Source organism: Lingula anatina, chromosome 2 (assembly GCF_051362555.1).
Source record: "Lingula anatina isolate TDL-2025a chromosome 2, LinAna3.0, whole genome shotgun sequence".
NCBI lineage: Eukaryota > Metazoa > Brachiopoda > Lingulata > Lingulida > Lingulidae > Lingula > Lingula anatina.
Genome location: NC_141768.1, coordinates 48498847 through 48514006, shown reverse-complemented (window position 1 = coordinate 48514006; position 15160 = coordinate 48498847). Strand labels below are relative to the sequence as shown.

General features: G+C 38.3%; 1 protein-coding gene across 2 annotated transcripts in view; it reads right to left on the bottom strand.

Moving 5' to 3' along the window:
• Nucleotides 1-15160, bottom strand: part of LOC106159726 (regulator of G protein signaling 7) — a 60952-nt gene that overhangs the window by 11270 nt on the left and 34522 nt on the right. Inside the window, exons 1-5 of one of the 2 annotated variants that reach the window (XM_087005510.1) lie at nt 12309-12706; nt 7005-7086; nt 1260-1349; nt 912-973; nt 324-437 (exon numbers count right to left, since the gene is read on the bottom strand). In XM_087005510.1, coding sequence (XP_086861636.1) covers nt 324-437; nt 912-973; nt 1260-1349; nt 7005-7086; nt 12309-12421 — 461 coding nt within the window. In that variant the 5' untranslated portion in view covers nt 12422-12706. Of the gene's footprint in view, nt 1-323; nt 438-911; nt 974-1259; nt 1350-7004; nt 7087-12308; nt 12707-15160 lie in introns of those variants that run through there. The other variant, XM_013536111.2, reaches the window with a different exon arrangement.

Sequence of the window (15160 nt, the reverse complement as noted above, 5' to 3'; positions counted from 1 at the left end):
GTTAGGTCGATCTAAAGTAGGTCGATCTAATCTATGGAAATGGGGTGTTAGACTGGGTTCCCATACCTTGATTGATCTAACAGGATCCATTCATCTCCAAGGGGTTTCTCATTTAATTGATGTCAGCTTAAGCAGTTTAGATGTCTGGCACGCCTACTGAAGCTGTTAAACCATAATTAATTACCCCCTAGCAGCTTCAGTAGGCATGCCAGACATCTAAGCCGCTTCAATTGATAGTAATTTAGTGAGAATCCCCTTGGAGATAGAGCGATCCACAGTAAATACGATAGGGTCTGGGAATGGTCCTGTGAACCAAGACTTACAGAGGCGTGTTCAGTTCCCACCACAGTGTGTCGTCAGACAGCCACGGATTGGACGGTGGGACCGCAGAGAGAAAAGGATCATGGGAGTAGTACTGCTCGCTGAACAGGAGAATGCTGGAATTAGCCAGAAAAATAAATCTCAGGCCTGGCTGGATTATATTATGAAGTCAACTTGGTCACTACATCTATAACATACATCTTTGCTAATTATATAATTTCTAAAACATTTTAAAAAACAAGACCCCATCTCCATCAGTGAACCTAAATTATTTCTTTTCCCCATGCCATGGCCTTGCCTACTGCTTTGTTTACAACAATCATCTTATTAAATGGGTAGCAGGTCAAAAGTATGAAGATATTATTTGTGACAAGTACTTGGCAATGAAGCCAAGATTTGTTTAATCCATGTTTTATCCAGATTTGGGATTTGGAAGTGCTTTGAAAGCATCAGATGAATAATCGATAATATAATTTGATGGCAAAAATGAAAAAAAAATCAAGTCTGCTGCATTACCCATATGTCTACTTTTTTGTACATGGAAAAATTTTTTTTAAAAAGATAAAATCACTTAAGCTAACAATACATACCTCTCTGCAGCTTTTGATATTTTTAATCTTGGCCTTTTTTGTGACCTTTGTAGAAATGCAATCTAAAAATACAAAATTTTATATCACAAACCATCATTTAGAAGAACAACAGCTTTAGGCGGTAATCCTTGCAAATATACAGAATGTTTGAGTACATATTAAGAAAAGAATTGTTTCAATCATTCATTAGTTTAAAATTACATCTTGCTTTTTGTCTTTATAACAGAAAACTTAATCATCAACTTTAATAAAAAAAAAGGAAAGTGTTACTTGATGTCTGTTTACTCAATTTGTTATCACTGCTTTCTTTCACCACCAAAACCACCAAAATTGTTTCCCATAACCCACCTCGCGCTGACATGTTTCTACAGTCTTCTTCTTTAAGGTTGGTTTAATGTGTCTTGTCACAGCTTCATCCAGACAGCGTGTCTGACCAGGCTGAAAGAAAAAAAAACTTAATTATTTTTTTAAAGGCCAATGCTGTTTGTTATAACCATCTGGTTTGTAAATGCTGCCTATCAGGAACATCCCTTAGCAAAATGAAAAGTTTGCTGCAACGATTTTGCAGGAGTTTGCAAGAAAAAAATTATTGCTGCTAATTTGGAGCCATATTGCAGCAAATTTGCTACGAATTTGAAAGAAGGAATTGCAGTTTACAGCAATAATGCATGAGGAGTGATATTTTGCTACGGGATAACAAACAGCTCTACACTGTTCATAATGTATACCTTGGACATGTCTTCTTGACATTACATACTTTCCTTTCTTTCTGTGATAAAAATAATGAATTGGGCCATACCAAACAGGTCATATCCCTGCTCTCTTAGCTTCTCACATGATACATAATACCTCAATGAAAAATCACAGAATCAAACATCCATTCATTACACTGCATTTAACAGAGCCCCCAGCTTTTCATCTTTATGACATATTTGATCTACTGCCTGCTGATATTGACTGAACAGACGCAGTGATCAGTTTTTACTGATGGATGATGAATGTAATGTTTGCCACTGACTTGACTTTTTGACTTAGCTGTGAATATTAGTTTACTCACTCATATTACCTCTATTATGTGTTTGCTTATGACACAGTAATAAGGAAAAATTGGCCCTTTGCAACTTGTTTCTGTATCACTTTCTCTGTTGTTAGGTATATCTTATCTCTGGCTATGACCAGTAGTATGCAGAGACAGGAATGCCATTTGGTGAAAAAGTTAAACAAGACAGCACTGTTCTGAAATGTTTTTTTTTTCCATTTTTAACAATTTTTAACATAAAACAAAGTTAACAGTTTACTGCCATTTTTATATGATCAACTAAGAAAATTGATGAGATGGGAAAAATATCAATAGAGCAGTGTTAAATGTCCAATTTCTTTCATTCTGAGATTCTGAACATTGTGAATGATTGAATCTGACAAACTGCAATGATACGATTTTATTTCCATTTTTGAAACTTTATTACGCAATACACGATAACAAGTATACCATTATTTTTACAAAATCAACTAACAATGTTGTAAAGATGCAGGAAATGTCAAACAAACACTTTTACGTATCTTATTAATTAAATAATGAAACTGTTAACATGATCTGAGGAAATGTGAAAAAACAGCATGACTTCTAAAATAATGGCATGATTATGCTGATTTACAAACTCAACCTGCATTTTAGTAAGATCGATTACTCCTGTGAGTTTCATAACAACAGGCCTATCGGTTTTCCTTGAAATGTGTTTACAGTGTTGCATATATGCTGAAAAGTGAAAAAACAGCATAACTTCTACATTAATGGCCCGATCATGCTGATTTTCGACCTTGACTTGCGTTTTATGAATATTCATCAGCTCTGTAAATATAAAGCCAAAAAGTAAAACTGCCTTCCACTTATCGTGTTTACAAGCAAAGTGCACGGCGCCGGCATCGGCGACGGCGACGACAGATGCAGGTGATGGCAATATGTACAGACACATCTGTGTCTGTACATAAAAATATGGCGAGGGAACCCCAGGGCTGCCTAGGCCAATGTTATTTATGGCTTTCCAAAAGCTGGAAATCTGATGCTAGTCTGAAAAATCTCATCCCTTACTGAGGCCACTGAGAACGAACAACTTATACAAACTATTAGGATATCCCTGGCAGCTTATAAAACTTTTGGTTTAAATGTCCAAGTAACCACCAAGATACAACATATTCCATGAACTGACTCTCATAATTAGGATTTTCCAGAAGAGTATCCCATTGTTGTGCAAGACACTATCATCAAATCAGCATGGTCAATGTCAAGTCACAGCAGAATGGAATGATTGGCAAGTTTCACAGAATGCACCCAAGTACTCAATAATCATTGGCCAATTCCCTAAGCATATCACAGCTCTCTGCAATCATTGGTCAGTTCCCAAAGGGCACCATGAGTTCTAAATAATCATTGGTCAGTTCCCACGGGGCATTCAAATATTCAGCAATCAATACACCAATCATGTTAACAGATGAAGAGAACTAAACTGTCTGAAAATATTATTCCTAGAACTCAATTACTTGAGGTTTTATCTTAAAAGTGCAGCAGAACTAATGTGCTGTACAGAGACTGAAACTAAATCCACTCCAAGCCAGGTTTTTACTTCGTGGGAGTAGATATCTGCACCTCTAGAAATGCCCCCCCCCCCCCCCCAACAACCCCTCCTTTATTTATCACTGAATCAAGGGGATATCGTCACTGGAGATGCAGGGATCAGTTCGCTTCTTGCTATCAACTATTATCATTTGTTTGTAAGTTTAGTTGAATTAAGACAAAATTGTTCAAAAGTTCAAAATTGACTACAGCTAAACTGCCACATTCAACTCACCAACACCCAAACCTTGTGAAGTGCTGTTGATCAATTAAGCCTCAATAATTGAACTAAATGGCCATCATATACCACTACAAATATGTGTCATATCTCAGGAAGTGATTTTACTTTTAAGCAAATTACTGTTATAAATTTCTCTAATGAGGCAGCCAATTCTACAGCAGACACCCCTTTCCCAGTCCCACCTTTACAACACCCCCTAAGGGTAGATCCCACCTTTCTACAGCAGCTCCCCAAGTCCCACATCCTTCCTTTCCACAGCAGCCACCCCCAGTTCCAACTTTACAGCAGATACCCTCTTCCCCTGTTCCACTTTTCCACAGCAGAGAACCCTCTGTCCCACCTTTCTACAGCAGAGAACCCTCTGTCCCAACTTTCGACAGCAGAGAACCCACTGTCCCACCTTTCTACAGCAGAGCACCCCTAGTTCCACCTTTCTACAGCAGACACCCTCCCCAAGCCCAGGTCTTAACTTTCTACAGCAGATACCCCTTGCCCCACCTTTCTACAGCAGACACCCCCCTGTCCAACCTTGCTACAGCATACACCCACTCCCAGTCCTGGGTCCCACCTTTCTACAACAGACACCCCCTGTCCCACCTTTCTACAGCAGACAGCTCTCCCTATCCTACTTTTCTACGCAGAGCTCTCTCTGCTCCACCTTTCTACAACAGACACCCCCTATATACAGAAGACACCCCCTGTCCCACCTTTCTACAGCAGACACCTCCCTGTCCCACCTTTCTACAGCAGACACCCCCTCCCAGTCCTGGGTCCCACCTTTCTGTAGCAGACACCCCCCTGTCCAACCTTGCTACAGAAGACACCCCATGTCCCACCTTTCTATAGCAGACAGCTCTCCCTATCCCACCTTTCTACAGCAGAGCTCTTTCTGTCCCACCCTACTACAACACACACCCTCTATCTACAGAAGACACCTCCCTGTCCCACCTTTCTACAGCAGACACCCCCTCCCAGTCCTGGGTCCCACCTTTCTACACCAGACACCCCCTCCCAGTCCTGGGTCCCCATCTTTTTACAGCAGACACCCCCTGTCCCACCTTTCTACAGCAGACAGCTCTCCAGGCCACTTTGAACACAAACATAGGCAGTCTTCTCAGAGCACCATCTCTGTACTATGTCTCCAGTTCTAGTTCTGCCAGTAACACAATTACTGTTCTCACTCAGTCCCACTCCGCTGCTATATTGGCAGAAGCAAAAGCCACTGAAAGCCTGAATGTTGATCACTGGGTGGCAACTGCTGATAACAACGATAACATGGCAGAATACAAGTCAATACCATTAAGCCAGCCGTCCAAGCCACCAATCCATAAATGGCGCTACTTGGATTTTAAAAGGGTTACTCTGTTCATAGGCCACACTGAAAGCCTGACAGTGCAGGGGACGTGACTGGGGCACTTGGGAGCCAACATTTTTTAAGGATTTTGTAATAACTTCATAAAACTATAGTGCATTATGTTTTTTTCTACTACCTCAAATCAAACATCTAATCCCTATGGGACTAAGCCACATTAATTATGTTGCTCTTACACGTATGTTTCAGAGCAGTGCTTGAGATACAGAGATACTATTTCAATGGCCATCAAATAATTTTTCGGCTAAGCATCAAACACATGCAACTATTCTGTATAGAAGCAACACTTCATTCTAAATTTAAAAAAACTAAAAAAATTAAAGATTCAGATTTTGCTGGCTCCCTGGAGAGTCACTCTGGTAATTGAGATTGCTGTTATTGTATTGTGAGGCTCTTCCTGGCACAGGTGCTCTGGTTTGGTCTGTAGATATAGCCGTCTGCCTGGAGAGGCAACACGTTATTAGTTATGGGAAAGTGTCTGAGTACTAAATATTGTTACAAATGCCAGAACCAGTGAATATAAGATTTTCAGACAAAATTCTAGGAAAAGCAACAACACAAAGACAAAAATATCTTCAACTAGTTCCTTTTGCAGGGTCACAGGAAAGAGTTTTTCTCTATTTTTTTCATCCCCATTTAGAATAACAGATATTGCATTTCTAGGCTGCAATTCTTTAATCCCCATTGCAATTTGATTTCTATGAATCTAATCTCAAGGTCATCGCAGTAACCTCGGCTGCATTGACTTGTTGCTTAAATCAATACCAATCACTCGTGGTACACCGTATCAAATTAACTTGGCTGCCCCCTAACTGTTGAAACAGTAGATTATTCTTCCAATCAGGGAATCACTATGCGGCTTTCCTATACTCATTAATCACACTGGCTACAACTCTAAAGGCCTTGAAAAAACTTTTTCTACAAAGAATCGATAAAACATTCAACAGATATTTCACAGAAAAGCATGAAAAGGATGGGGAAGTTTTCTCTTTTTACCCCTTTTTTATTTTAATATCCTGATACATCTGCAGCTGTTTTAAAAAATCTTATCAATTTTAAAGATTTTCCCATACCTAATTATAAAATCAAAGAGTTGTACCTCTATTTTCAAGAATCACCATAAAATAGTGTTTGTGTTACTCAGACAGCTGAAAAGTTTGGTCAGAAAAACGTTGAGTTTTTTAGTAAATTGATAAATTAACTATTCAATTAATTGATATAATACTACCTGGCAATAAGTTACATATTACGAAGTCTTCCATAAGCCTAAAATGTGAAGCTAAAAAGGGCAAAATACATGTTAGCATGGACCAGTACAGACACAGATATTGATTTCTTTCAATTCATAATTACACATGACAAATTAAGCGCTATTTTGAAATAACTCAACTTCTTGTTGACTTCACAGAACATGAAAATTTAAACAATATCATTTTTTTTACTTTAAAGCAACTCCACTCTCCATTCTACGTACCACGATAAGGTAGAGAAGAGACAATCTTGACTAAAACAACTCTATGCATTAAATTAAGCAGAAGGTAGATAATCTTTTTTGGCCGTTGTTTTTTTTTGGGGGGGGAGGCCAGAGAGGGATAAATGCGTCAATGTCATGGCCTTGTTACAGGACTCAGAGGGAGAAATGCATGAAGTGGGGCGTGTAAGGGAGAGTTTCTCAAATCTGAAGTCAGAACATCTCTCCAAGGGCACTGTACTTAACAAAATCAAGCTTCATTCTACCAGATTCTTGATACCTCCCACGACACCAATCCCAGTGGTTCTGTAAAGACATGTATATATGGTCTCCTGTGTTTCTAAAGCACTAAAATTGTCTTCTTAAATCAGGTACTTTGTTGGTAGATATCTACTTACCGGTGGTCTCTGAACTCTCCAGAATGCCTTTTCCTGACTGTCAACTATGATTTTGTCAGCTTTCTTCCTCTCTTTGGATTGCCTTGAAAAGAAAAAAGAACAAAAAAATTAATCAAATTCTATATCTAAAATGACATTTCAAAATAAATAACATGGACGACAATTTCTTTTGTCACTCTAAAGGGGTTATTTTTTTAAAGATTATTTTAAGAGGGTGGTAAGTTCTATTACATTTACTTAGTCATAAATAAAATTGGATTAATCTGTATGTCAGATTGTCAATTTCCAAATAACGTATCTGAAGATCATGTATTTCCATTGATGATATTAAGACTGGAGCAGAGCTGAAAACAAACCAAATTACATAGAAGGAAATCTTCAAAGAAAAGGAAACCACAGATTATGGTAGCAGAAAATAATTCAGAAACAGTCTCTCTCTCATTCATTACATTACCTAATCATCTGAAAGACCACATTTTTTTAATTTGCAGATGCTGAAAGGATGAAAAGACTTTTTAGCTCACTTTTGAGCCAGCAAGTATATTTCTCTTTGTTTCTTTACTATTTTCTCTCTGTGGAGTCCGAGTGACATAATACAAGCCATGATTTGGCAGATTATATATCAAAGTGAAATTACACTCTCTCAATATGGACCTCTCATGTATCTTATGGCACTGGGGGCTTCATTTATAAGTTAATATCGGTGACAAAGACAAATCATGCTTGAGACATTTACAACTAGAGGATCAGAGAGGCGATACCGCCTCCGAATATTGTACCACCAGCTGGAGCAAGCGCATTCGTATAGACCCCCACATACACAAAATAAGGGACACAGCCACCAGTTTTGTGCTTGACAAGCTGTAAAAATGCAATCAACAAGAATTTTTAAACTATTGCAAAAAATATATATGGTACAATCAAATTTAAGTTCTTCGTAAGGTAGGTCAAGGGTCAATTTCAAGGTCACAGTAAATTGCCAGTATATGACTTCCTATTCAAGTTCAAGAGTAACTATGGACCTATCTCTGTCAAGTTTGAAGTTAAAAGAGAAAGAAATTAGCAGAGTTCAGTTCATGATAAAAAGTAGGTCAAAGGTCAATTTCAAGGTCACATTTAGATTGCCAGTATATGACTTTCTATTCAAGTTCAATAGTAACTATGGACCTATCTCTGCCAGTTTTGGAGATAAAAGGGAAGCAAAATTTGCAAAGTTCAGTTTATGGTGAAAAGTAAGACAAAGGTCAATTTTAATGTCACATTTATAATGCCAGTATATGACTTCCTATTCAAGTTCAATAGTAACTACGGACCTATCTCAGCCAGTTTTGGAGATAAAAGGGAAGCAAAATTTGCAAAATTCAGTTTATGGTGTAAAGTAGGTCAAAGGTCAATTTTAAGGTCACATTTAGATTGCCAGTATATGACTTCCTTTTCAAGTTCAATTGTAACTATGGACCTATCTCTGCCAGTTTTGGAGATAAAAGGAAAGCAAAATTTGCAAAGTTCAGTTCATGGTGAAAAGTAGGTCAAAGGTCAATTTCAAGGTCACATTTAGATTGCCAGTATATGACTTCCTATTCAAGTTCAATAGTAACTATGGACCTATCTCAGCCAGTTTTGGAGATAAAAGGGAAGCAAAATTTGCAAAATTCAGTTCATGGTGAAAAGTAGGTCAAAGGTCAATTTCAAGGTCACATTTAGATGGCCAGTATATAACTTCCTATTCAAGTTCAATAGTAACTATGGACCTATCTCTGCCAGTTTTGGAGATAAAAGGGAAGCAAAATTTGCAAAGTTCAGTTTATGGTGAAAAGTAGGTCAAAGGTCAATTTTGAGGTCACATTTAGATTGCCAGTATATGACTTCCTATTCAAGTTCAATAGTAACTACGGACCTATCTCAGCCAGTTTTGGAGATAAAAGGAAAGCAAAATTTGCAAAATTCAGTTCATGGTGTAAAGTAGGTCAAAGGTCAATTTTAAGGTCACATTTAGATTGCCAGTATATGACTTCCTATTCAAGTTCAATAGTAACTACGGACCTATCTCAGCCAGTTTTGGAGATAAAAGGAAAGCAAAATTTGCAAAATTCAGTTCATGGTGTAAAGTAGGTCAAAGGTCAATTTTAAGGTCACATTTAGATTGCCAGTATATGACTTCCTATTCAAGTTCAATAGTAACTATGGACCTATCTCTGCCAGTTTTGGAGATAAAAGGGAAGCAAATTTTGCAAAGTTCAGTTTATGGTGAAAAGTAGGTCAAAGGTCAATTTTAAGGTCACATTTAGATTGCCAGTATATGACTTCCTATTCAAGTTCAATAGTAACTATGGACCTATCTCTGCCAGTTTTGGAGATAAAAGGGAAGAAAAATTTGCAAAGTTCAGTTCATGGTGAAAAGTAGGTCAAAGGTCACTTTCAAGGTCATAGTAAGATTGCCAGTATATGACTTCCTATTCAACTTCAATAGTAACTATGGACCTATCTCTGCCAGTTTTGGAGATAAAAGGGAAAAAAAATTTGCAAAGTTCAGTTCATGGTGAAAAGTAGGTCAAAGGTCACTTTCAAGGTCATAGTAAGATTGCCAGTATATGACTTCCTATTCAACTTCAATAGTAACTATGGACCTATCTCTGCCAGTTTTGGAGATATAAGGGACTAAATGTTATAATTTTGGAGTTACCATAATGTGCCTTAAATTTCGTACAGAAAAAATTAATTAAAATAAAGAAAATGTCATTTTGGTCAAAATTCTTGAAATAGGAGGTGCTCTGAAGTTTCAGAAGTTCAAATTTGATGAAATAATGTCATTTTTGAACACAAGTTGTCTGCTTTGCCAAGCCTTATGTTTTATTTTTCCAGAGTTCAAAATTTATTATCCATTACCGTACTGCACATTTTGCTTTTACCACCAATATGTACTTTTTGATACAGCGTAACTCGAAAACCGTATGGAATACAAAAAAACCGAGACCACCTCCAGTGTTGGGCTTTACATGCTCTACAAAATGCAAAAAAGAATGGGTCTCTAGCATTAACGGTTCCCGAATTACAGACAGTTTTCAGTTTCGGTATCTTATGGCCGTTACTCCCGTGAAAATGCACCGATTGACCCCAAATTCATAGAGATGAAAGATGACCTGAAGAGTAACACTTTCCAATAATATTATTGGTTAAGTCTGTGTGGTGTCTGAATAACAGGGCAAAAAAAATTTTTTTCGTAAAAAATTTCATTTTTTTGAAAATTTTGGCCCATTTGACCTTGAAGTAAAGGTCAAAGGTCAAATCCAAGGGTATATTTGAAATCTACACATATGACTTTTGGAAAGCCGTCTATAGAAATTTTTCCCATAACTCCTTCCGTAGGGTAGATAATTAGCATTTAATTTTGCCATTTTTAGACAAGGGTGCATTGCAATGAGTGCCACACCCAGACCCCAATACCGACAAAGCCCAAATTTTACGTGGAACGAGTTGAGATTATAGGTGACCTAAATCCATGAGATGGGTACGGGGGCCCTTACCGTCTAGGAGGAGAAGCGGTAACGGTAGCCGTCCGGCGGAGCCAACGGAGCCGGCAGAGCCGGCGGAGCCGGCGGAGCCGGCGGAACGATCCGGACGGGACCGAAACCATGTGTACCGCCAGCGCTAACGCTGGTGGTACAATTATGACACTTTACATTTATGACATTGTTCAATTGATCCACTAAAATATATACATACTTGGTAAGAGACAAAGTTGTATATTATAGCCTTTGTAATATATCTGGAAGTAAATTCAACATCTGAAACTTTCTCTGCCCAAATTCTTACAACAGACTGAAACTGTCAAACAATATATACTGTATCCCACAAGTCAAAGGCTTCTGTCAGCGTCCTCATTGTCCAGTAATGACTTGATCTTCTCAATGGGCAAAATTATCAAACTTTCAGATGCATCATTTTAAAATCATAAAAACTATATTTTTATATAGCATTTGTGGTGCTTTTAATGCATAGAAAAGAACCATAAGGCAGTTTTCTTTTCAATTTTGTTGCAACTACTCAATAGGAATGCTCTTATTTTAAGAAATTATGACATAAAAATATAGGATCTGTAAATTTCACAATTTTCCAACATTGAAAAGATCGAGACATTACTGTATGCAGGGTTGGATCCAGAGATATTTTGTCTTCCAAACTATCTTTTTTGATCAATCCCCCATTTTTGACCTTCTTCCGACAAAAAAATAGATACCTGTCAATGTTAACTTGAAAATCTGATCATCTTCCAGAAGACCCAGAAGATGGCCTCAATCCACCCCTGGTATGTGGACATAATGATACAACAGACAAACACACAGAGAGAGAGACTGCCAGTAAGACCTACCCCCTTCCAGTTGCCATTGCCTACTTTGCTGCCTATGCTTTACACATCTACTTCTCAACTACATATATTTGGACTATATATCTGCTCTCCAAGGCCCCTAATGAGAAGATGGGTTATCAAAAATTTAACCCCGAAACCTCTTGTGATTATTTCCAGGGTGAACTTGTGGAGGGCTCTTAATCTAAAGATGGTATAGTTGTGCCCCCCCCCCCTCCACCTCCCCCCCCCCCCCCCCCCCCCCCCACACACACACACACACCTGACTTTCTATTTACAAATAATACTTAATGTCTAACACATAAAGACAATGATAATGATTTTTTTTTTTTAAGGCTTCATGAGGGATGTTTTTAGTAGGTTTACATGATGACCACTGACAACAGTATATACAGCTTGTGGATGGTGTAAAAGAGTTTATCTATAAAGAGTTACAAGGAAAACATTGAAAACAGGCAAATCACCACACAGCCAACACATTCTTTCTACTATCAAACAGTAAAACATGCATTCTAATACTAAGGATAATGTACTAGCTAAGACATTTAATAAAAATCATACCAGATAAGGCATAATTAAGGGACAAGAAAATATGTCAGAATCTGCTTGGTGTGGGGTTTTACAGGGTGAAATTTTAACTTTGTCCTGAATTTTGCCTTAGAATACATTATAAAAGTGACACTAAAAATGGCAAATTCATTATGTATTTCTACAGAACTCTAGAGTTAAACCATACTGGAACAATATAATCCCTGAATGAAATTCTGTTAGTTTTCTTTTGCTCTGCACTCACTACTCTGTCATTAATTCTGACCCCACTCACTTCCACATCACTATATTACAAAACATGTGGGAATCCTACATACTGTCATACTTTACTCTAGTTACAAGCAATTCCAGTCTCAACTAACACAATACTGGTGACTTCCATACTGTACCTTCCAAGGAAAGATTGGACTGCTAAACCTGCTAACTTGATCTTGCTTGCACTTTTCTTGAATTCTGACATGTTTATGTCATATAACATGACTCCAATCTCCAATGATACCATAGGTTCTCTATACTGTCATACACTCACTTGAGGATGCTGTAGAGATATAATAGTAGCACCACTTTCTATTGTCAGTGATATAACAGCACCACTTTATACTGTCAGTGATATAACAGCACCACTTTATATTGTCAGTGATATAACAGCACCACTTTATACTGTCAGTGATATAGCAGCACCACTTTATACTGTCAGTGATGTAACAGCACCACTTTATACTGTCAGTGATGTAACAGCACCACTTTATACTGTCCGTGATGTAACAGCACCACTTTATACTGTCAGTGATGTAACAACACCACTTCCTACTGTCAGTGATATAACAGCACCACTTCCTACTGTCAGTGATGTAACAGCACCACTTTCTACTGTCAGTGATGTAACAGCACCACTTTCTACTGTCAGTGATGTAACAGCACCACTTTCTACTGTCAGTGATGTAACAGCACCACTTCCTACTGTCAGTGATGTAACAGCACCACTTCCTACTGTCAGTGATGTAACAGCACCACTTTATACTGTCAGTGATGTAACAGCACCACTTTATACTGTCAGTGATGTAACAGTACCACTTTATACTGTCAGTGATATAACAGCACCACTTCCTACTGTCAGTGATATAACAGCACCACTTCCTACTGTCAGTGATATAACAGCACCACTTCCTACTGTCAGTGATGTAACAGTACCACTTTATACTGTCAGTGATGTAACAGCACCACTTTCTACTATCAGTGATATAACAGCACCACTTCCTACTGTCAGTGATATAACAGCACTTAAAACTACCAGTGAACTGACGTTTAATGACTTGACTAAAAATGTTCAACTTTTTAGCTCAAAGAGGTACCATCTTGAAGAGAGCCCATTCTTGTCAATTTCACATGCTGGTCAATGCCCTGTCAAGCATCTGTCAGATTATATTAGTATTATATGATAGTCATGCAGTTTCCAATGAAGTAACTTTGCACAGTCTATAGTAGAGCTTCTGGTATTGGTCCACAGAGAGATGTGCTCATTTCACAATTGTGCCATGAGAGAAAAAAAAACTTCTTCTCTAGTTCAGTGGTCATTGGAGACAATACTTCCTGTCCTCTCACCCACACACATCAAGGTGGGCAGAGTCTGGATATTTCTGTCCTTGAAATCAGCTAATTACTCCCAGCAGGTGCCTCCTTCATTTCTCCCCAGACAGTCTCTGCCAGCCACTGATAAGCAGCAGATACTGGATTGGTTTGTGTAATCATTCCACTTCTGAGCCAGCTGAGAGACAGGTGTAATTATCACCTACTCGGCACCAGGTAGTGTGGAGATCTAAGGTAACCTGGATGTCTCTCCATACAGTGATGTCAAGGTGCGTTACTCGGTACTAGCAGTGCCGTCAATCTGGTTGGGATGAGGACAGGTCAATTAGTACAGAACAGTCATGCGATTGAGTAACTGTATGACTTTTATGTTGGCACATGCACTGCTATCATGCCCCTAGTTTGTTGTTTTTTTTTTCTTTTTCAGAGTAATTAAATTCCAGAGCTATAGCTTGAGAATTCCAATCTTTGAACAACTTGCATTCTGGTGATGTTTCATTGAATAGGTGTAGAGGCAAACTAAAACCTAATCTTGTTCCATCTGATGAATTTTTTATCCGGCCATTCTGTGGCACCTTTTTAATTAAGACGCAGTCCTTTGATGGCTCAGAACCGAAGAGCTACCTAGTTAAGAAATCAAGTCCAGGATCATCAATCTCTTTGGCTTCATATGAACCAAGTCTGGCAGACCTCCCTGATTCCAGCAGCCTAGACCAATCTGTGTGCCAAGTCTAGAGATTTCAACTTGTCCTCAGTGCCACAGATCATGCCTGTAATAGAGTTTTCCCCCAATAAATTTACCAAGGGCCATTAGACAGACACCTGTATTTGGATCTCAAGGTCTTCTTATATTTTACGTTAGAACTGCCAGCCACTGGCCACACTGGAGAGAGTTTGCATAGTTTGGCTACCAATGTGTTCCCATGCACAAAACAGCCAGTATATATATAGCACTAAAACTGTATCATTTGTTCCACCAAACGGACCCCAAAAAAGCTTTTAAGTGTTGATCAGTCTCATGTTTCCTATTGATCCAGTTTTTACCACACAACCAAATCATGACTGCTAATGCATATTAATCTCTCTGTGTCAATTACGGCCAACACTGGATGAAGAGAAGCAGTCTTTAATACATCTTCCCAAGAAAATAAAGTTCATCTTCATGAATTATGGAAGATGTTGGAAGGAAAGTGTAGGCATTTATATGTGATTTTGACCTCATCATCTCCTTTCCTTGGCCCTGCCCTTCAACCCACCATGAAGGTTTTATCTTTAACCTCAGCCTTAAAATTGGTTTTTAATCAATCAAATCTCCATTGAATTCTTTTGAAATGGCCATGTTAATCTGGAACTCAGTCCCCCCAGACCAAGATGTCACCCTGGGCTACGACCTCTGACCTGGAGCTTACTCAGAATTCACTGCCATTTTCTAGGGAATACTTAAGCAATCTTATACTTCATTTCTTTTTTTATACCATTAAATTCACATCCTCTTCATGTCAAGGAGAATTCTGTTCACAAGTGTGTGTGTGTGTGAGAGGGAGAGAGAGAGAGAGAGAGAGAGAGAAGGAGACTTACAAACTACCCTGGCAGGAGCATACAGACTAATATAGTGTATAAAAAAAGGTGCAAAATGTCTTTTTTCCATTTTCTT